At 37.4% G+C, this 24,365-nt stretch overlaps 1 protein-coding gene across 2 annotated transcripts in view; it reads right to left on the bottom strand.

Annotated features, from left to right (window-relative positions):
* LOC131146593 (increased DNA methylation 1) overlaps positions 1-24,365 on the bottom strand; it is a 45,733-nt gene that overhangs the window by 19,612 nt on the left and 1,756 nt on the right. For both annotated transcript variants that reach the window (XM_058096273.1, XM_058096281.1), the window contains exons 2-4: positions 12,582-15,990; positions 8,053-8,176; positions 6,758-6,840 (exon numbers count right to left, since the gene is read on the bottom strand). In XM_058096273.1, the coding sequence (XP_057952256.1) occupies positions 6,758-6,840; positions 8,053-8,176; positions 12,582-15,755 (3,381 nt within the window). In that variant the 5' untranslated portion in view covers positions 15,756-15,990. The remainder of the gene's footprint in view (positions 1-6,757; positions 6,841-8,052; positions 8,177-12,581; positions 15,991-24,365) is intronic.

The following is a 24,365-nucleotide window of genomic DNA, read 5'->3' on the forward strand; positions in this document are numbered from 1 at the left end:
TGGCCTGCCCCATTTTGCGTGGTGAAGTAACTGAAGTTCTGTGGTATAGCTGCCTCTTGAAGTTCTGGAGTTTTTAAGTGCTGAAGTGTTGTTCTATGCTAGTGAATGCTGCCTAATTCTGCGTTGTTCTTGTGTTGTTCATTCCTGATACTACGTTTTTCCAAGTATTGTGCGATTGTGGAATCACACAGGCCACGAATTGCTGCGAAAGTGACATCTCAAAGAACAGCCAAGGCCATATGGGTGATCTTCGTGAAAGCTTCACACAAGATAAAAATCGAAATGTGTTTTTGACTTATACGATTTTCTCTTAACTAGGAGGGGAGATCATTTAGCTTGTAAGGATTGTAAAATGATCCCAGTGGAAATGCAAAACATAGAGTTTTAGTATTAGATATGTGTGCAAAGAAGTGGATGAGAAAGAGCAACATAAATCATTGCAAGAGGATTATGTGATGAAGTTTGAAGCGTGAAAATATAGTAAAATTTGAAGATAAAATTATCAAAGAGGGTAATTGGACAATAGGGGATAGAGTGGATGCAAACACTTTGTGGAATAGAATGACTAGCTCTATTAAAACGATAGCAAAATAGGTTTTAGGTGAATCCAAAGGTAAGATTCTCAGGCAGCAAAGAAAGTTGGTGGTAGGATCAAGATGTCCAAAAAGTCGTAAAGACAAAAAAGAGTTTGGTATAAGACATGGAAAATTGTAGAAATATATAAAAAAATTTAAAATATAAACAGGCAGGCTATTTGTAAAGCTAAAAATAGGGCTTATGATAATTTATATGCTAGACTAAATACAAAAGATAGGGTAAGATATACATATACTATAGGGGGAGCTTAGGCGCAACAGTAAGGTTGTCGCCGTGTGACCTAGAGGTCACGGGTTCGAGGCGTTGAACCTCTTGCAAAAATGCAAGGTAAGGCTGCGTACTACAAACCCATTGTCGTCTGCCCCTTCCCTAGACCCCACATACGCAGGAGCTTTGTGCACCGGGCTGCCCTTTATATATATAGATTATCTACAGCTAGAAAAAGAAAGTGCAAAGATTTAGTTAATGTAAAATGTATAAAAGATGAGAATGATAATGTCTTGGTAGAAAAAGCAGATATAAAAGAGAGCTAACGAAGACTCTTCAAAATTTTGGTTAATCAAAACCAAATTGGAAGCTTAAACCTAGAAATGGCAAATGAGGAAAAGAATAAAAAATTGAGATGTACTTGCAAAAATTATAATCCCTAAAGTTAAGATGGCTTCAAAAAAGATGATTGGTGGGGAATCTATAGAACCAACTAACATCCCAATTGAAGTCTGAAAATGACTAGGAGATAAACCTAGTATATGGTTAACTAACCTATTCAACATTGTTATAAAAGCCAAGAAAATGTCAGAGGAACAAAAGGAAGAGCACGTTAATACCTATATACAAAAATAAATGTGAATTTCAAAATCATAATAACTATCTCAGAATTAAACTTGTGAGTCATAAGATGAAACTATGGGAAAGGGTAATTGAACAAAGAATAAGATGGAAATGAAGGTCTCCGAGAATCGCTTTGGTTTTATGCCTAGGAGATCGACAAAGAAGCTATTTATCTTCTAAGAAGATTAATGGAAAAATTCAAGGAAAAGAAAAGGGAGATGCATATAGTCTTTTATTGACTTGGCGAAAGCATATGATAGAGTACCTAGGGTAATTATATGGTGGGTTATAGAAAAGAAGGGAGTATGCAATAGATATACTAATGTCATTAAGGATATGTATGAAAGAGTACGACTAGCGTCTAGAGTTAGTACTATGAGGGTTGAGTCCATAGAATTTCCAATCACAATAGGTGTTCATCAAGGTTCCATATGTTTGCTTTAGTGATTGTTGAGCTTACTAGGAATATCCAGAACGAGATCCCTTGATGTATGTTGTTTGCAGATGGTAATGTTTTGATTGATGAGAATAGGAGTGAGGTAGAAGTTACAGCTTTAGAGTCTAGAGGTTTTAGGATAACTAGAAATACAAAAACACTTTAATCTTCCCCTCCAACAACATGCTAATAGTGGCTCTCTCTCAACTAGGAGCTCCCGCTAGTGTTCCAAAGTGCCATTGATCCTTCTGTGCTACTTGAAGATCTATGCTAGGGCTTGAAGGTCCATTTTCATCCGAACAATCTCTCTTACTATGAAGTTTCACACACATGGAATGAGGAGGAGGAGATTCTCGCAATGCTCTCTTCCCAACGTCACCCACCTTCGCAATAGCAAGCATGACAAGCCTCACTGATCATTGTCATCCTAAATCTTCTGCCCTAAAACCTCTTTATCTTGATGCCCTAGCCCTGAAACTAAACCAAAGCCCCACCTTATTCACAGCAATTGAACTTTGTTTCTATTCGACCTACCAGAAATCTCTTTCAACTTTCGACAATCCTCCTCTCCAAACTCTTATGCCTCCCTACGGCAAGCCATCAAGGCTCACTCGTCTTTCTCCAACGACAGAATATAACCTATAAACTCTCTCACCGACCATCATTGGATTGTCGATAGGCTCTCTTCTTACGGAAACCTTCCTGGACCTTCAGAGGCTGCTCAAACCTTCCTAAACCTTCAAAGACTGCACCAATGACTGGACCTTCGATGACTTTATCGACTCTCTCTTCATATGGCAACCTTCTTAGGCCTTCAAAGACTAACTCAAACCCTTCCTGGGAATTCAAATATTGCTCAAAGCGCGAGGTATCTTTCAGCCTTCAATTATAGCCAACCTAGTTATCGAAGGCAAGAGAGCCAATTGGTATGCTGAAGTGACCAGTTCAAATCGAAGGAAAAACCTTCAATCTGCATTTATACAAGGTTGGGGAGATCTCGTCTTTGCTTGTGGTTGAGAATAATGCTGCCCCCTTCCCTGCGGCAGTAACAAGTGGGTTAGGTTCTCTAAAGAAGCGGTGGTCTGGTTTGCTGATGGTTTGTCTTCTTTCGTTCGGATGCAAAGAAATTTTGAAATTTTCGAATGGGATACACAAAGTATTGGATGTTGATTAGATGGACAAAGGTGGGAAAACATTTGGAGTTAGGGCTAGGGTGGAAAGAAAAGACATTTTTAGTGTTTATTCCTGCAGGCGCTAAAGGCGATGGGTGGCAAAGTTTCAAAAGCGATTTTGGTGAGATAGCAAAGGTTTTTCGTGTGGATTCTGGAGGTGTTGATGCTAATAGTTCTACACGCCAGAGATCAAGAAGTCAAATTGTGCTAGAAGGAAAACAAAGGGATGAGAGGGACACAGTAGCCAAGTTAATTCTCGAAATCAAGGTGTGCTAGCTGAGAAAGAAGAATCGTGCCGTCAGTGTGGAGGTGTGATGCAACTAAATGCATCTATTGTGAGTATTTAAAGAAATAGAAAATTTTCTATCATTGTCATCCTCATTATAATCTTTTCCCCCTCTTGCCACTTGGTATATTGAGAATGACATATGAAAGAGAGGAAAAAAGTGAGAAGAAAAAGTAAAATATAAAATAATTTTTTTTGTGTAACAGTCCTGTTGCGGTTACGTGACGACCGCAGCGGCCTTTACGTAATGGCCACTACGGCTGTGATTTTTCTCCCCACCGATTTTGCAGTATGTAACGGTAGCCGTTATTTAAAACAATGGAGATGATATTAGAGTGTTTGACTATGGTGGGGGGTTGTTATTGGACGAGATTCAAGAAAAATATGGGTAAAATATTTATTTTTGTGATGAAATAAGGGATTTATTGCATGTCCATCCACCCTAGTGGAAGGCTTTGAGGGAGTTTCTATTTTTGATAATAATGAGTTGGAGAAAAAGTTACTAAGTACGGATGGGATTTTTCATACACCCAAAATGGGTAAATACTATCCATACCTACTCCATCTGAGTATCAGAGAAAGTTAAATGGTTGACAATGCATCACTCCTAATCTTGAGATGGCCGACAAAGAGCAACCTAAGTTCGAAATCAAAACTTTAGGAATGGGTTGCCATGCTTCCTCTCCTCTACTGGCATGTGAGATTAGGAAATCTCGCAACTCCTTCAACAAACTATACCTTTGGACTAATGCTCTTTTTATAGCCTATTTTTCTAGTTACATGGTGATGTTCTGTGTTTTAGGGGAGATAAATTCACGTCTCTGTCGTGTACCCAAAACATCTATGTTCCCTATTGTGCCTCATGTCTTTGCATCCACATGTTTTATTTATGTTCCATGTACTAATCAAGATAAATTCTCTCCTTATGATGTTAATGAGTCCTTGTTGGGTAATCAAGAACTCAGAAAGGATACAAATGTTTTGATCCCCACACTCGTAGGACTAATGCTTTTCTTATAGCTTATTTTTATAGTTACATGGTGATGTCCTGTGTTTTACGGGAGATAAATTCACATCTCTGTTGTGTACCCAGAAACATCTATGTTCCTGATTGTGCCTCACGTCTTTGCATCCACATGTTTTGTTTATGCTACATGTACAAATCAAGATAAATTCTCTCCTCATGATGTTAATGAGTTCTTGTTGGGTAATCAAGAACTCAGAAAGGATACAAATGTTATGATCCCCATACTCATAGGAAATATGTTAGTGTAAATGTTATTTTTTTAAAAGGGAGCATCTTATTTCCATAATGTTTCCATAATGTCAGGTCCTCCTTGGATGAATCTGTTTTGAGTTCATCAATGATTTCTATTTCCATCCCATGTGTTGATCCCCCTATTTCCTACCATGGGAAAAATTTCTGCTCCTTATATGAATCCAACAGTTATCGACCCTAAGTGACAATTGTGGGTTTATGGACAAAAAAATGTAAACAAACATCACTATCACCATGTAATTGCCTCTTTTGCCCTTTCTATTTCATCTTCCGATTCTAAAGATCCAACCAAATGTGACTTGGATTTTCCAATTGCTCACTGAAAAGCACCAAAACATGTACTTAGCAATCCAACCCAATGGCCACTCATAATAAAGTAAGTAACAACAACCTTGTTATAGATCAGAAAGCCTTATTAGGCTTTGTCTCCTCTCTAGCATTAAATGATTTCAGACTACTTTTTGATTCCAGGCTAATCTGGTTCTGCTGAACACATAAGAAAATTTTAAAAATTACAATCGTACCAGCTCATCAATTATAATCTTACCATCACATCCTACATGTGTGTACACATATATATTTGTAACATAAACATCTATTTATGAATGTATGCACACATACATGCATGTATGCATGAATGTACATACATATAGCCATAAACATCCATTTATATACACATACATATTTACATCCATATATACACTTAAATACACAAGCAGCCATATAAATATATTTATATATGTACACGTACATTATCCCCACTCAGTGGGACTGAAGTCTTGGTCCGTTGTTGTTGTATGTATATATGCATTATAATATCATATATATATACAATAATATAAAATTATATAGTACACATATTTGTATAATACATAATACACAAAGTAAATATAATATCAACATTATAATATCATTACATTTAAATATAAAATCTTAATAGTATTATTTTATTATAAATATAAAATTTTATCATCATCATAAACTATTATAATTATTATTACTACCATATTTTATATAATTATATTAATTGTCTTTTTAGGATTTCGTATCCGGCCTAGTTGTAATTCTTCTTTTTTAATCAAAAAAATATTAAAATATTAAAATCAATTAAAACAAAATAGAAATTAATAATTGTACAATTAAATAAAAGACTATCTAATATATAATAATTGATTTATGATTTTTTTTTTATAATAAAAGAAGATATATTAAGAGAGAAAGAAGATACAAGCAGTAGAGGATAAGGAATCCTCAAAGAAAATAAAAACAAAAATTAAGACCACCCCAGAACAAAACTGCCCACAATCCAAACCACTAATACCCTCCACCCAAGACCCTATCAAACCCTAAACAAACCACTACCTATCCCATCGTAATTGATGCAATACTGCAAATTAGCTCTACCTTCCTTCAATAGAAAAATTAAACTTATTCCGATCCTTATATCTACATATACCAAACATTACAACACAATCAATGATTCTGTCTGATTCCGATCTATTTTGGGCCAAACACAAGAGAGGAATTGGCCATGTTGTGATATGATTTCTCCATTTTATGTGGCTTGATTGTTGTGGAACAAGCTGTTTGGTCTATCTGGAGTGTTGGGTGTGTCCTAGATTGTTTTGATAAGAGATCTGTAACTTTAAATGATGAAATGGGATTTAGACTGTTTAGTGACTGCAGCAGAAGGACTCATCGAATATGATTTTCTAGGTGGCCCTCGGTGACAGGAAAGAGAGAAGGTTTCTAACATCGAATTAATACATGTTACCATTCAGCTTTTTTCAGCCATTCTATCAATAGGCAGTACAGTATATTTAACAGTGCTTTGATCCCCTCAAAATACATTGAAGGTCAACACAGTACCAGCACTTTCAACAAAATATGATTACTACTGAAATCAACAAGGTTGTGGGAGAAATTTTAAGTACTAATGCTTAGCAATGTACTTTGGCAACCTTCTGAAAAATAGGCTGAGCAAGCATTCTTAGCAATGTATGACAATGTTGGAATGATTCTTAAGCCATTATGGCATGGACTCCAAATTAGCATAATAGTACATTAATTGCATAGAAGCACCAAATTTTTCAGTTCTCAACACATAAATTTTGAATATTCATTTTCTAGATCCATTTTAAGTTATATCAGCATACCTCCTGACATTTTCCACCACAAAGCCAAGCATCAGAAACAACCCCTTTGTTTATACCTTTCCCTTTCAAGCATGCCTCGTGATCTGTTTACATGCAATAATAATAATTATCAAGTAACTGGGTATCTAAGTTCCAAGAAAAAGATCCACAGATAAATCAAACCAAAAAATAAACAAAACAAACCACAAAGCTGCAAGAAATGAATCACATACAAATCAAAATTATCAAAATGATAAAAGAAAAAAACGAAAGGAAGTCCAGAGTGTGAAATCAACTGAAAAATACTATTAGTAGGGAAAAGCTTATCCTAATTATAGGAGAAATAGTTACAACAAACGGTTCCTCCATGCAGGATTTGAACCCACCAACTGCAAGATGTAATATACTAATATTAATGTTTAGACCCACAAAAGTGGTGTGACTCTCACATTATTGGAACTCACATCAAAGCATATTCCTCACTTGGGCGGGTACTAATGTGATATTTCATGATTGTGGAGGTTCCAAATCTTACATGGGAAAACCATTCCTCATACCTCATCTCTAGTTATAAAAGGAACCAACAGAATAAGGGGAAATGGTAATGACCAGATGTTTGGTCTAAACAATGTCTAAAAAATGGAAATTACACGTGTTTTTTTTCAGTGAGAATCAACTGATAGTTGCATTAGTAGGGAAAGTTGCCAAATAATTAAACAACTGCATTCTTTGACTAAATGATGTATAAAAATCATAGAGATCAGGAAAAATGCGGTATGTACTTACAGATCAGGCAAAGAAAATGATTACTTATCATGAATCGATATTGTTAAAAATACACTACATTCGTCATGAGGCATGAGGGGCATGCATATCAAAACCAAAAATGTAAAAGAAGAAACATTTAAATACACAGATTTTCATGAAAGACAATAAAATCAAGTAAATATTGGAACCATCAGATACTGTCATTAACTAAAAAGATTTTAGAAATTTTTGTTTTAAAAAAAATGCATTAATAAGTAAAGCACCAAAGTGCACTCTGAAATACTATCGATCCTCTTTATACTGTGACCAATCCAGTAATCTGCTAACCCAAACCACCCCCACATGATCCATTACTTTTTCTCTTAAGGAATCAATATCCACATGATACATCACTCCTTACTAATTAGGAATCAATCTCCGAAGTTCACAATTGAACTCAAGATTCTAATTAAGATGATTATGTGACTAAAACTAGTTTGTTACAGGCCAAACATATTCAAGCCACCAACAATAAATAACATATCAACACAGCAGGATGGAAAACTCACATTTATGTTCGCACTGTGAACATTTGAATGCAACAAAAGAACTTGAAGCCTCTTTATCATTAACCACATCACCACAAATCCGACAAGTGCAGTTCAGGCAATACCAACTGCCTTCCGGGAGCTCCTAAAGTAAACAAATCATGTGCATTTATTAGCACATAAATAAATATTTGATTTCATAACAATAGATGACATGAAGGCAGTGGAATTATAAAATTAAGATGCTGATCCTATAAACACATGTCTATATTTACAAGAACGTAGAGCAAGCAGTCCATGAAATCAGAAAGTGACAGAAAATTAAAACAAAACATTAAGATGGAAAAGTAAAGAACATGATAGACCCGATCACTTTACTGCAGAAACAGCAGGGCAAGTTGAAAACTAATTTGAAAAACAGCATGATAAACCCAATCACCTTACAACAGAAACAGCAAGAAAGTAGAAAACTAATTCGAAAACTAATATAAAACACATTCTGATGAATAAGAGGAAGAAAAAGAAAGAGAAGACCAACACGCAAGCCAAGAAACAAGAAATAATTGTTAACTATCCATGCATAGGTCTACACCTCCCCATATTTCCAAATGTATCTTAAACCAAAGGGAGTATTTATATTCATGCAAGCAATAATCAAATAGAAACCTAAGTAAACCACAACTTGAAGCTCTAGTAAACATAGGACAAAAAGGGCTAGTATACTTGCTAGCTACAGAGTTCAGGTCTAATTTTGTAGAAAATTTTCCGTCACTCAAATTTTCCCCTTCTCTCTCTAGTCACCCTCTAGAGCCTTTATTACCATTGAGTCTTCCAGTACCATCCTAATTTGCAGTTGCATACACAACAATGACTTAAAGTGCAAGGCTCTGTCTACTAATCCTATTTCTCATAATATTAATCTTCCTATTACTCTTTGAAAAAGTAAAGCACCTTTACCCAACATCCTATCTCTAACTTCGTTTGTTATGACTTCCTGTCATTCCTCTATTGTTGTTTTCTTATTTCTTTATCCTCTATCTCTATTCCCAAGTTTGTACCTAAAGCTTTGCCCCAATCTAGGCAGAAGTGACAATGGATGAAAAGATGCATGCTGTGATAACTGTACTCTTTAAGCCATTGTAAGTAAAAATTTATTTCATAAAATGCATGGTTGCTTGCATTTGCTTCTGTGTAGAATGAGTTTATATTAAGCATATTGAGTGTTGATTATGTTTCAACTAGTGTGTACTATTTAAGTTAAAAGAAATTCGAATTTTATTAAATTTATTAGCGGAAGGAGGGGCTTGGATGAAATGAAACTATGGGAGTCCGTGTTAAAGCATAAATAACACAGCTGTTTGGGGCAGAAATAAAAAATAGAAAGGAAAAAATGAAAGGAAAAAGAAAGAACAGATGAGTGGGCATGCTGAAGCCAAGAGTAGACACCTAGCAGCAACACAATGCAGAGCCCACTTGCCATGCTGCAGCATGCCGCTGTTCTGATCTGTTCCCCAGCTATGGCACCACTAGCAGCAACATAGTACACTTATTAACATTTGCTATAAACCCTAGGCTTAGAGAGAGGGGAAGGAAGAGAGAGAAAATTAGGCAAAAAAAATAAACAAAATAAAGAAAATCAGCAAAAATACAGAAAATTAATAAGAGTGTCAAGAAAAATTGGAGAAGCAAGAGTCAAGGTATGTCCTTATTCATCTAGGGATTTTGGGAAGACTGAAATCCCTCAAGGAAGAGTAGGAACTGCCATGAAATTAAATCCTAATACGTAAGGATTCTAAAGTTGCTTATTTGCTAAATAGTAGTGTACAAGTGTTCTCCTGAGTTTTCATAGTTGCATATTTTTTTTGTTGTTAGGAAATTATTTGCTATGGCCATTGGTCTTGTAACGAATAGGCCACGGAAATTCATTTTTGATGGATGTTGATCTTGTATGAAAGATGGTGTTTGTTTGCCATTGCATAGCCTGTGTGTTTGTGCAAGTATTGAATTCCTATACTTTGAAATAGCTGGACGTGTTCTAGCACTGTGGGCAATTTGAGCTTGAGATATTCCAAAACTTGAGCAAGTAGAGATGTCTCCCTAAGGTGAAAGGCCCTAAAAACTCCAGAAGGTATTTCTGTCCAAGCAGTGATTGGCCAAGCTGGAAACTGGCATTTGCTTGCTTGTTTTTTCCACTTTAACTGCAGTTGGACAAACTAGGAATTGGCACTTGTTTGAGATGGAAACTCACACTTGTTGATATGGTATTGCTATGTTGAAATAATATTGGAATCTGTTTTATTTGGATGTCTTGTGATGATACTCTAGATATCGAGATTACTTAGGACCAGAAATTTGTCTATGACAAAAATGTATGTGCATGCATGTAAAAATCACATTTTAATATGATGAAATCCACATATCAATAAAAGTGGACATGGATTAAGGATGTTTTGAGCTCGTAGTTGCTCAACCTATCTCCCTAACAATCTTTTCTTCAATTGGAGCAAAGGAAAATCACACTTGGTAAGTTCTCTAAAGCTTTCAACTTTTTATATGTAGTATAGGTTGGCAAGAAGACACAAAGCAAGCATTTTGTTGATGAAGATATTTCATCCAAGAAATATATAATAATAGCACTGGTTTGACATGTCGAAAAAATGGTGTATATAAAGTAACACCCAATGTAAAGAGCCTAGTGAACGTAAATCCTATTTTGGTTGTATTATGGAATGCATACATGATGAGCCTCCGCCTCCCAAAAGATCATGGTCTCATCCATAAAGATGGGGTGAGAAACTTCCAGCTCCCTGCCATTCCCTCCACTGTCCTTTAAAGAGTCTTGTTTCACGGCATTTTGCAGCAAGAGGCTGAGAACCTCCACAACAATGAAGAAAAGGCAAGGATATGATAGAGGATCTCCTTGTCGTAATCCCCAGGATGAAAGAAGAAGCCTGAAGAGCAGCCATTAACTAGAATTGAGAAGGATGGTGTAGTGATGCACTGCTTAATCCATTCGCACCATAAGCTCCCAAAACCATTTTTTAAGAACGTAGAAAATGAAATCCCAATAAACATGGTCAAAAGCTTTTTCCACATCAAGTTTGCATAGGACTACTCCCCTTGCAGCTTTCTTTGCAAAGAAGAAGCTGAAAATGTAGACTGCTTACTGCTCCTGTGCTCCACTGCCCCTCGAAAATTTTTTGAAATCAAGCCACTGCTCTTACAGGACAGACTGGGTCCTGCTGAATCTTGGGAAAAGGAAACATGGGCATTGAAGCGTACGTTTATGAATATAGACATGAAAAAAGCCCTGTCCTTTATCCCTTTCACTATTTTTTCGATTGTGTGGAGGGAGAGGAATGCTAAGCTTCTGGAGGAACAATTACTTCTCCCACAATCCTCAAGCTGGTTTATTCGGCAGTACATGCTGAAGAACATACAAGTCATGACCTCCTGCTATCACAGAGTTGATTTGGGGCTTGTTTTTTTTTTTTATTCTTTCTTTTATTTGCTTGTACTTGGGTGATACACCCCTTGGTGCCCTACATGTGAAATCTCTCTATACTGACCATAAAACATACATGATAGGGGCACCTAACTTCAGGGTAGGTCATTGTAATTTTCATGTATTCAAAAGAGGCTACCATAATATCAACCTCTGGCACCAAGGTCCTACACTTTTTAATACCTATCTCCAACACTAGGATATGGGACATCGGAACTGATACTAGCTGCCCCAAAATAATTGAAAATCACCAAAAACATAAGAAAGACCAGCACTAGGAGAACACCTGCACACAGCATGTGTGCCCAAGTCCACATAACATGGTTGTGGAAAACCTCCAAGGCTAGGACAGTTTACTTACTAACAGCTCATTTGGTTCGGCTGAATAATTATTTATTGGAATAAGATGGAATATAGTTTATATTTTGGAAATCAAAGGAATAGTTATTCCTTACATATTCCTAATTATTTCATTCAAATGTAATAAGAAAGGAATAGACATCCCCATGATAAAATTTGGGAATAGTTATTCCTCATCTATACCTTATTATGGATTTATAAAATGTTTCAAATTGTTATTTGCTTTATAGTACAATTTAATTTCTCGTATAACTAATTGTAATTAATCTACTAAAACTAATCTATTCCTGGGAATAGGCCGCAAACCAAATGTAAAAGTAATCATAAAAGTAACGAATTCTAGACTCATTAACAATACGTTACATTTGGACCAAAATATTACCCAGATTTAGTCATGTAAATGTTTCCACATCCACAAGATAAATCCACAATGTAGCCTTAACAATCAAAGGTTGGAATAAATTGTTAAAAGTGAAAAAACATTCAATAATATCCACATCTGTTGTTGTAACCGAATTTGATATAGAAAGAAGTGTGAACTTTTCATGCAGTTTATTGAATAGTGTACTAAAAACAGAAGATAGAAGAAGTAATGCAATTTATGAACGTTGCAAAAGATTGGGGAGCAACGTTGAGAGGAAGAAAAGCGAACCACCATAAGATTTGTAATAAGCCAAAGACAGACCTTTGCAGACAAGCATGCCCGATGAAAAGTAGATGGGCAACCATCACAGCATATCAACTCGCCTCCATCACCGCACAGTCCACATGCATCATCATTTTGGTCCACCTCATCCACTTGTACAGTTCTATTGCCACCCTTCCTGGCCTTGTATTCAGCTGACCAAGCCTGAAGCTGGCACAGAGTGAATGACTGACCAGATTCCAAAAAAAGATTCAAAGAGGGACGGTTCAGCTTGTAACCTGCATGAATCTTGAATTCAGAGAGAGAGAGCACTTTACTGCAACATTTACAGAGGATCCCATCCCTAGTAACCAAGCCATCTTTAACTACGGAATCTTCTTTTGGATTCCTGTATTGGATCACATCATTCAAAGAAACAACTCCAGCATCAATCAACCAGGACAATACTGTACGCAAACCCAATGATGACCACTTTCCATCTGAAAAATGCTTTCCACCCTTACCCAAACTTCTTGGAAGCAATTTACAACTGCCCTTTCGGTTTTTGAGCTTTCTCAGAGATTTTGATTTGCTGACCTTTAATTTTGATGAAGATGGCTTGGTACTGGAGCTGAAGTCTATGTTTTTTATAATAGCTGAAATCAAAAGGTCGTCATCTTTAATCTGGCACCTACTTGATCTCTTTTGTCCATTGTCATCTTGAGTTTCAAGTTTCCTTGATTTAGAGGCTTCACTGTGACAATGAGACTCCAAAATTCCGTTACTGGTATGCACATGGACCACATTAATATAATCTTCAGAGTCAAGCTCCATTGGCACTCTACAGCCACGAGCCACTGGATCCATTTTTTCAGAAGCACCACTATTGTGACATAAATTCTTAATGTTCAAATTTTTTCTCTCACTCTGATGATGAGAATAGCTGTGAGACAACGATTCTTTGAAACTCCCATTGTTTCTGAGTTTGGACAGAACCAAACTGTCCTTTCTGTATAAAGTGGTCGATTTAATTTCAGATATTCTTTTAGACTTTACGGGCGTCTTCTTTCTTGAGGTAACATCTATTGCGGACAACGTATCATCCATCTTCAATTCAAAAGCATCAATGCACAGCCCATCCCCCTCCCGAATATGTCCAGACTGTTGTACAACTTCTGAAGTGACAATTTCAGGTGAAAATGGTTCATCTTGGGGACGTGAAGAATCTTTATTACATTTCAGTTCATTGTTCAGATCAACTAAATCTCTATCTCCAAAAGAGGATGGCCGGCATAAATCAGAAACGTTACTTCCACACATGTTCAACAGCAAACGTGATTTATCAGTCACATGAGATTGCAATAGACCATTGCTCCCACTGCTTAGAAGTTTGTGCACAGATTCCTGTTGGCCATTTATTGCCTCATCATTTTCCTCCAAAGAATCATTCAGTCTGCCCACAACATCTATGTGTATTTCAACATCATCACAGGACGGAGAACTTGTATTACTATCTTGATTTGGGGAGAGAGTTTCAGATCCTCCAAGCATCAAATCAATATTTCCAGAAGCAACAGGAACATCATACAAGCAACCATAAGACTTGATAGAAGTGCTATCTGACCCAAAAGCCGGTAAGGCACTCATTTCTGGACTGTTTAAATTATTTCCAGAAAGTCTCCCAGCCTGATTAACTCCCCTATTATTAACTGCATGTACACCTTTTTCCTCAGACACATAATCTGATACACTCTTCAAAATTTTCACTGCTCCTTTTTGTGTCTGTCCATCAAAAATTGCAATTTTTTTGCCACAGTGCTCAACCTGGCTATGGTAATTCCTCTCAGAAACAGTCAACGCACTTTCAGCAGCCAGTGAAGAATCACATGGCAAGATTAAAACATTTTCTAGTGCAAGGTGGTTTCCAGCATCATTTCTATTTTTCAAGGACAAAACTGCATTACTTTTATCCCTCTTATCAATCACAAAACTTCTTGCTGCTTTAACAACATTTCCCTTTCTTAGCACACCAATCTTCTTGTTGACAAGCACAATAGCCACAAAGGGGTCTAGAAGACTCCATTGATGAGCCAATGTAGTGGTAGATTCTGACTGATTAATTTCTTTTTCAATATGCATTAAAGTATCAGATAGATCAGAACAAAACTGACTGATATCAGTCCACTGCATACCATCATATTCCTGCACTAAATCATATTCATCAGTAAATAAATTCTGACCACATAAACACCAAGCTCTTGAAAATTCACGATACATCCTGCCTTCAGGTGACCAATAAAATGAGTCCATGCAAGGTCTGTTGCTTCTTTTACGCTTTTCAATTTCCCATCCTGCCTCCATCAATAAGCGAATAGCATGCTTGTGCAGAATATAACGCGGATCCTTCATACAATTTCCCTTCAAGGACATATTGGGCAAATCTAATTCTTGAAAATTGGATTCCATTGGTCTCTCCTTGATACAAAGTGCAGATCCAGATTTAACTGCAACTGTAGCAGGTCGACTTGCAACCAAAAGCTTCGTAGCAAAGCTCTCCTGAGAAACAGGTGAAGCAATAGTTTTACTTAAAATTAATTCCTTTCCATCATTTCCATCAAGGCTCGACAATCTACACTTGGAAACTTCTCTGTCACCCACATCACCTACTCTGTCCACTTCCACAGGCCGCTTCAACAGATAGAAACTAGTTGTAACACCCTGACTGGATGATTCAACCAAACGATATGTTCTTGTTTGATGAACAGAGTGTGAAGCTGAATAGGATGTGCTAGAAGCATTTTCCTTTATAGGCACTGATGACCTCAGAACCTTACCCATTTCAGGTTTCATATTAGTAAGTTCATCAACTGATATCCGCATCCGTTTAACATTCACATCGTGGTCGTCCTTTTCCGCCAAAGCAAATCTTTTTGAAAGACAACGTGATCCCAATATCCCTCTAGAATCCTCGTTCACATTATAACAATCCTCCACATAAATATCTTTGGAAGAGGACTGACTTGTGACAGCTGAGTTTTCACTGTTTGAACAATGAGATGCATCCGCATGTTTAGTGAGCTCGGATTCAAAGTTAATGACTCCAGTAACAAGACACCTCTTGCTAGTACTACCAATATCTTTAGCAAAGAAGATATCCGTGAAAATGCGGCACTCATCATTTGACCCCTCAAAACCATCATCATGCAAATCCTCAATTTCTTTACTGAATAACATTTTGAACAGCTAACTCAGTAGCACTTCATCCTGCAGTGCCGTCCCTTCTTTGTCCTATGCATCACCGCAAAAGGTAAAGTCTGTACCTACGAGAAATCTCATGTGCCCACAATTTTTGGAAAGAGAAAAACTAGACGTCTTTTGTCATAAATTAATAGACAAAACAGAAACCATGGAATGTTGTCGCTGCAAACTTTAAGTTCGCACAATCAAATAATTGCCACAGCATCAGCATCTGCGTCAAAAAACCAAACAAACAAAAATTAAGAGGAAGAAACCAGTAATACAATAACTACGAAAATCTTCCCAACAAACCTCTAGAATCAGAAGAATAGCATATTATGCAACAGGAAGGCTTACAATCTTCCTAAACAAAAAAAGGGCAGCCCAGTGCACAAAGATCCTGCGTATGCAGGATCCGGGGAAGGGGTAGACCACAGTCACCACAATGAGTCTATAGTACGCAGCCTTACCTTGCATTTTTGCGAGAGGCTGTTTATATGCCTCAAACCCATCACCTCCAGGTCACACGGCAACAACTAATTCATTGCGCCTAAGCTCCCCTTCAAGGCTTACAATCTTCCTAAAAACCACAATAGTGCCTCCAATTGGGGCCGCAAAAGCTAGAAAACAAAGAAAAACCATCTGTATAACCAATAGTTGTAATGTTTGTCTTCCCTCTTTACGTGTTATTGAAAACAAAAAAAACAAAAAACAAAAAAACAAACAAAGGAAACTGTTAGTGTTGCAAAACATGAAGTGGGCCATTGTATTAAAACTTATTCTTCCGTATCAAACAAAATCTGTCTGGGATTACATGATCATAGAATTGTTGGAAATTTTCTTTATATAAAAAATGAAACTTTATCTATGAAGAATATATGGGAAGGATAAGAAATCCTCCTAAACAAAACAAAGAACGAAAAACAATAAAAGCTGAAAAACAATAAATAAATAAATAAAATCAAACTAACACAGCAAACCAAAGCCGCTAGAACCAACCAGAAGAAAAAACTGAGCAATGCAAAAAGATGTGATCCTACGCCAAATCAAATCAATTAGCAAAGAACAAGCACAAAAAAAGCACGCAATTCTCTCAAAAACTGCAAAAATTGCACAACACCATGGTGTCCTCACTTCCTTGGGTCTCCAAAAACCTCTAAAAGCAATCACCAAAAATTTCTCAAAAGAACTAGGGCACACCCAACACTCACCAAACAAACTAAGAAGGGTATACCATAAACTCCAAGCCATAGAGCATTCTAGAAATAGATGCACATAGACTTGCCATTAACAAAACACATCACGCATATAAGAAGAGAAGATGCCTTGCAAGCTTTTCTAAATTGGTGTTAACTCTACTAAGAAAATAAGATTAACCATCACCACAAAAGCATTTTACCTTGGAAGGAACCTTGGCTTTCCACAAACAGTTAGCAAGAGGAAAAGAGTAAGAATAAAAAGATATATAAGAGAACATGCTCGCTGCACCCAAAGTCCAAATCTTGACATCCACTCTAATGGAATGCCAAAAGAATCCAACTAAGACCTATCAATGAGATTTCTAGAAAAATGAAAATTGCAGGAAACGCAATCTCCATCAATAATCAGAAACTAAGAAGAAGAAAAAAAGAAATGAGAGCATTCTGACCTCTGTATAAAATGAAAATCAAGAAAACAAAATGTCCATCAATAATCAACAAGGAGAAAGAGCGAATTCTAGACACATAATAAGGTGAAAAAGAGAAGGATAAGTGCAAATAAAAAACAACGTTCCCCCTACCCAAACACTTGTTTGTTCATTTAAATGATAGCAGAATCAAATTCCATGCAGAATGCCAATTTCCCCATTCAACAGAGGGGTGACTTCTGCCCTGTCCTGTATGAATAACAATTTCATTCCTGACGCTTTGACACACTGTTTTGAAAGACAATTATAACCCTCCTCCAAAAGAAAATTTGAGACAAATAAACAAATCAACTAAACCCAACCACCACCAGCATCCCTCTCCCTATTCCTCTCCACTTCTAGCCATCATGCTCACCAGCCACCACTGCCTAGGCAAAGCACCTCTCCTCCATTCTCTTCTCTCTCCTTCTCACCATCTAATTCCAATGCAAACCCACGAGATCAGCCCAATGCAGGCCTCCTTCCCTCCCCCCACACTCCTCTCTATTCTCCTTCCTTCACGCCCCACTCCCCAAGCACTGCTGTCACCCCCTTTCAGAATTCATAAAGTTACCCCCCCCCCCCCACTGCAACAATGGTGTACACTTGTCTAGAGGTTAAAGACAAAACCCTACTGCTACTCACCTCCTCCAATATCCTTTTCTGACCACCATCACCCCCCAACTATGATTGCCATCGTCCACCAGCCTTCCTCCCTAACAACTGTGTGCGAGCATGCATGTTTGTGTTGTACGTGTGAAGTGAAGGAGACATAGTTCATTCTTGCAAAAGGTATTAAAAATATCTTAACGAAAAATATCATATCTTTATTTTTATTATTTTTTTAATTACTATGTTTTATTTTATTTTTTGAAAAAATGAAACTGAGTATTTGTTTATCATCATCATTGTCATGTTTTGAAAAATGTAAAAAGAAAAACAATTCGATCCAAAAATGCAAAATAGTTCAAAGAAAGGAATTGAAATTGTGATTCCAATTGTCATTCTATGCACTAGCCAAACAATGGTGTGCACTTGTCCAGAGGTTAAAGACAAAACCCTAATGCTACTCGCCTCTTCCAATATCCTTTTCTGACCACCATCACCCCCCAACTATGATTGCCATCGTCCACCAGCCTTCCTCCCTAACAACTGTGTGCGAGCATGCATGTTTGTGTTGTACGTGTGAAGTGAAGGAGACATAATTCATTCTTGCAAAAGGTATTAAAAATATCTTAACGAAAAATATCATATCTTTATTTTTATTATTATTTTAATCACTATTTTTTATTTTTTATTTTTAAAATGAAACTGCGTATTTGTTTATCATCATCATTGTCATGTTTTGAAAAAAGTAAAAAGAAAAACAATTCGGTCCAAAAATGCAAAATAGTTCAAAGAAAGGAATTGAAATTGTGATTCCAATTGTCATTCTATGCACTAGCCAAACACAATAATCACATTCCAACAACGAGAGATTTTTATTTTCCAAGCTCTGACTACCTTAAAATGCCAAGGGAATAATCCACCCCAGCTGTATTTGAATTGGATTTCTTTAACAACTAATATATTCCAAAGGCCCAATGACCTATCCAAGAGAGAGCACCACATTGGTTTCTTTCTGTTTCACCTATAATTCCTTCCTCCTCTTTGGTTAAGATGTTCATCTTAGTTAGAATTTTCAAAAAAAAATACAATGGTCTTTTTGATGAGTGAAAAATGGCAACTACACACATCAATGACAATGCTCTTAAAAGGATGCACATGATATCCAGTATCTGATTGGTGGATCATGGGATCAATCGATCCCACCGAAAAAAAAGCATCCTATGATTGGCTCAACAAGGATAGATAGTTGGGGATCAATCGCAATAATCTCCCATAATCATACACGAACTACAGGACACCCACGACCTTGGAGAATCCCTGATTTCCCGCCAAAGGGGTCACCAAATCCCCTCACAAATAGTGTTCGGAGGACAAGGCGAGAGAGGTAAGTAAGCTTTGCTATGCTAATTCGTATTGATTCCCTAACTTGAGCAATGGAGGGTTTTTCACATGCCTACTCCAACCTTGTGCATTATTAGGTATAGGACACTTGTTAACTAGGGACACAAAAGAAGGCCCTTCATAGATCTCAAACTTGGGAAGTCTAGACCAAAAATTGCCTCTTGAACAGTTTTATTAACCTTCTAATTCATATTAAGTAGCACTACTTATGCAACCAAAGATGAAGCTAAAACAACGGATAAAGATGAATTTGAGATTGTTAAAACAAGGCTAAATTGATATCTTCGGGGAAATTGCAGGTTTGGATAGATTGGAGGACTGTGGTTTGTAAAAATGAGGAGGTTAGGGCCAAAAAGTCCTAGGTGTGCAACAATCTAGAGGTGTTGTTATTAAGGGACAACATGAGTTGGCATAAAAAATGGAGGTCTACATAGGTCAATGAAGAGTATTGTAACTTGGGGTTCTTTCATAGAGTGGATAATGAGAGGAGGAGGAAAAATTTTATCAAGGACTTGGAATTAGGTGGACCAAGGTTAGGGGTCAAATGCAAATTAGAGTGGAGATTACGAACTTCTATAAACACCTATTTGCTGAGGATTGCTCGAGTAGACTGAGGTTGGAGGGTTTGGATTAGAGTCATATAGGTACGACCTCAACTCTCTGGCTTGAGATGCCTTTTGAAGTTGAAGAAGTCAAAAATACAATATTTAATATGTGTAGTTTATGGTCTTCTTTTTAGAAGAATTAGCATTCAAAAATACAATATTTAATATGTATAGTTTATGGTCTTCTTTTTAGAAGAAGTAACATATGTTGGATGAAGATATTATAAGGCTTTCTTGAGGAACTTCACACAGACGTGGTGGCAGATAACAATGCAAACTCCACTTTCTTAATCTTCATTCCAAAGAAGGAAAGATCATCAAGGATGAGAGGTCTCAGGCCTATTAGCCTAATCACTAGCCCCTATAAGATCCTATCTAAATTCTTATCTAAGATCTTGAGAGAGATCTTGGGAAAGACAACGACCATGGCTTAATTCGCCTTTATTAAAGAAAGACAAATCTTCAATGTTATTTTGGTGGCCAATGAAGTGGTAGAGGATGTGATTCATGCGAACAGGAGAGGCAAAAGGGGCCATCTTTAAGTAGAACTTTAAGAAGACTTATTATAGGTTGAACTAGGCTTTTTGGTACATGACAATTAGGAAAGGTTTTGGGGATGTGTGGAGGAGATGGATAAGAGGGCACCCAAGCTGAACTCATATTTTAGCGGTTGTCAATGGGAAATTAGGGAGTGGTTTAAAAAGCTCCTTAAGGGCTCAGGCGAGGGGACCCACTTACCCATTATTGTTCACCCTAGTCGCACTTAGTACGCTCTCACATGTGCAAGACTTGGGGGTGATCACGAGTAAAGAGGAGGTGGAGGTGTCTCATATCCAACTTGGCAATGACATTGTGTTGCATAGCTTTGAAACTAGTCAGGCAAGCTCATATGATCGAGTTCAACTGGACCCAATCATCTATCTAGTCCGATTAAGGCAAGAGATTTAAAAATGAGATTACTCAAATCAAGGTCAACAAAGGGCGGCCTAAACCGGGTTCATCACTAGGTCAGCCCAACGTAATTTTTCATTAAAAACAAAAAAAAAACGACTTCCTAAACAAATTGTGCCCCTCCTTCCACTTCCTCACATAGCTTTTGCAAATAGATTGTTGCAGCTTGTATGCTAGAGCTTGTGTGAGGTCCCGTAGCTGCATTGCAGATCCAAGCAAAGTTCTTGCATGATAGGACCTTAAAACAGAGAGGGGGGGGGGGTTGAGGGGCAAGATAAGGAGGGGAGTGCATTGATGAGAGAATGGGGGAGAGCTCGTCCTTGGGGAAGACTCCACCTATTTCTTTATTCTCCTTTTTGAAAACAGACCAGTGACCTAACTAACCTACTAAGTCAAGTCACTTGTCTAGTTTCCAAAATCATGCCATTGTTCTTGAGGATAATCCTAAGAAATTCCATTAGGCAATTATCCTAGCTCAAAGGAGTTTAGCATCAAGGGTCAATAGTCAACTTGTCAAGAGTGGGACTACAGTCACAAATGAAGGTAACAAGGAACTAGAGGGGTTTAAGGCCATGGCAGTTGTCCTATTGAGGAATGGACAATAACCTATCTTGGCCTCCCTCTCGGAGGAAACCCTAATTTTGTGCCCTTTTGGACCTTGTGATTGAAAGGGTTGGGAGGAGGTTGGAGGGGTGGGAAAAGAAAGTACTTTTCCTTGGGGTTGTACCACCCTAATTAATGATGCCTTTTCTAAGATCCCTATATACTCCTTATACCTTCTTAGAGAACACATGAAGCAAGGATGCTTGAAAGGATAATGCATGATTTTCTCTAGTCAATTTCTGGGGAAGATAGGACAAATCAAGCTGGAAGGTTGTTAGTAGAGCTAAATCTAAGGCGCACGCAGACCAAGGAATATAGTTTCCAAAACATATTTTTTAATAAGACAATGGTTGTGGAGGTTTCCCTTAGAAACTCCTATAGCATAGGTGATTAAAAGTATGTATGGGTTCATCAAAATGGTAGGACTCCAAAGGACGTGGTCTGTTTCTTATGCTAGCCCCTAAAAGTGTGTGCCTTTGATTGCTAGCCTTTTATTCCTACTCATCCGTTTCAAAGTGGGCGATGAGAGCATGGTTCTTTTTTGGAACTTTTGTAGGGTACTTGGTTGGGTCAAGGTTTGTAGGAGTCAAGGGCCCTGCTTGTTTAAACTTTCTTCCCTTCACAATGCACCTATAAGCACCTTCTTTTCTTCTGAATAGGGCTCTCTTATTTCACTTTTTTCAACAATCTCAACAACAAAGAGAGGTGGCTTTACTCAATACTATGAATCATTTTGCGCCCTCAATTGAGAGAGTGCGTGTGAGCGATTTGTTAGGTATTTTTTCCACTACATCTTTCTTTATTCATTTTATCAAATCTCCGGCAACTAGTTTTTGCCTTGGCGCCACATAGCTTGGAAGGCTAGAATTCCCTTCAAGGTTCAATCCTTCATCCACACTGTGACTTTGAACAAGATTAACATGCACAATTTGCCTAAGATCAAAAGGCCTCACAACTCTCAATCCTTACATAAGCATGCTGTGCAAGTGCAATGAAAGGGTGCTGAGGTCACCTCTTCCTCCATTGCAAAGTTAATATCCATCTCTAGACTGCCCTCTTTTCTTATTTTAGTGCAGCTTAGGCTGTGAGCTATTTTCAACCCAGGAGATATTGGGGTTTTGGCAAGAGTTGGAAGGAGAAGTTGTGACATAGTGTGTGTTCTACTATTTTGGGGACCTTACGGATCAAAAGGAATGGGAGAACTTTCAAATTGCGTAACCTCCTCGAGTCTATTATGGGATAGAGCAGTATTCTTGGCCTCTCTTTGGGTCCACTCCATTGGGTTTTCAAGGGTTTGCTGCTGCCCAATCTGGTTAGGGATTCGCAGGCAGTGCATTTGTAATTTTTTTATTGTTTCTATTTTGTTTTTGGGAGGGCATCTTGTTCTCCGCTTTCTGTACTTGTGGTTTTTTTGTCAATGTATTATTTTTCTTATTAAATACTTAAACAAACAACCTCGATTCAGGAAATAATACTAACAATACAGCCTTTAGGTAAAATGAATTAAAACTACCCTATTTCCCGCCACCCGGGGGGGGGGGGGGGACTCTAAACTTCTCGCCTAACTCCTTTAGAATATTGAGCCAATATTTAGGCAGCCTATTAATTGTTAGAAGTAAGAGCTAAAGGATCCATAGATAAACAACCACCAACCCCCTTTTTCTCTACACATCCTAAAACCTTTCTAGGGGGGACTCTAAACTTCTCGCCTAACTCCTTTAGAATATTGAGCCAATATTTAGGCAGCCTATTAATTGTTAGAAGTAAGAGCTACAGGATCCATAGATAAACAACCACCAACCCCCTTTTTCTCTACACATCCTAAAACCTTTCTAGGTTGTTACCGTTAAATCTTATTGCAGTTCCATTGTCAATGACAATGTAGAATTTGGGGCAACGGTCCATAGAAAGCAATTTGGGAGACGTGTCTGAACAAGGGGTAGTTTTTTTGGCTTGAAAAAAAGAACATGGAAGAGGATCTTGACTGTTGATATCCTCAAAAAGAGATGAAAGCTTACCATTAGCAGATGTCTCTATGCAAAAACTGCAGTGGTGACCAAATGGTCATCAGTAAAAATGCAGCTCTTTTGGCTCATCATTTTTACTGCACTATTTTTAGGCTAGGCATCTACAGGACTTAGCTTGGTCAATGATGGGAACTTCTTTGACACTAATTGATATGGAATTTTTGCGCATGAGAGGCGCATATTTGTATATTAAATAAAGGAAAATTTATTGCTTTGATCCCTCTCGCATTTTTTGCATGGTGCGAAGGGATAGGAAAGATTTTAAGGGGAAAGAATTATCGTTCACGTCATAAAAGGTAGGTGGATTCACTAGGAAGCAGTCACAGAACCCATTGGATGTGCAGATTGCTACAGACAGCTGTTGGTTTTTCATCTTGTAAATTTCTTTTTTTTTTTTTGTTCATGGGTCAGCATCCCTGTGATGTCCTTTTAAAAAGACAAACTTCATAAATAAGCTATCCAAACTTCTACAGGCTTACAAAGAACAATTAATAATCAATTCTTCCAACCAGAGTCCAAAACTCAAATATAATAATAGTGTGGTGTTACGTAGGCGCCTTTTTTAATTCTAGAATCATCTATTACCATTGTAAGTCTTATAGAAGTGTAACAAGAAGTAAAAGACCAGCCGAACGGCCCAAATCCTATTTAAGTAAACTAACTTCGTTAGCTATCTTCATCATCAACTCCATAACACTTAACTTCTACTTGCTACGTCCTTGCAATGGACTAAGGTATATTAAAA

Source organism: Malania oleifera, chromosome 1 (assembly GCF_029873635.1).
Source record: "Malania oleifera isolate guangnan ecotype guangnan chromosome 1, ASM2987363v1, whole genome shotgun sequence".
Classification (NCBI taxonomy): domain Eukaryota; kingdom Viridiplantae; phylum Streptophyta; class Magnoliopsida; order Santalales; family Ximeniaceae; genus Malania; species Malania oleifera.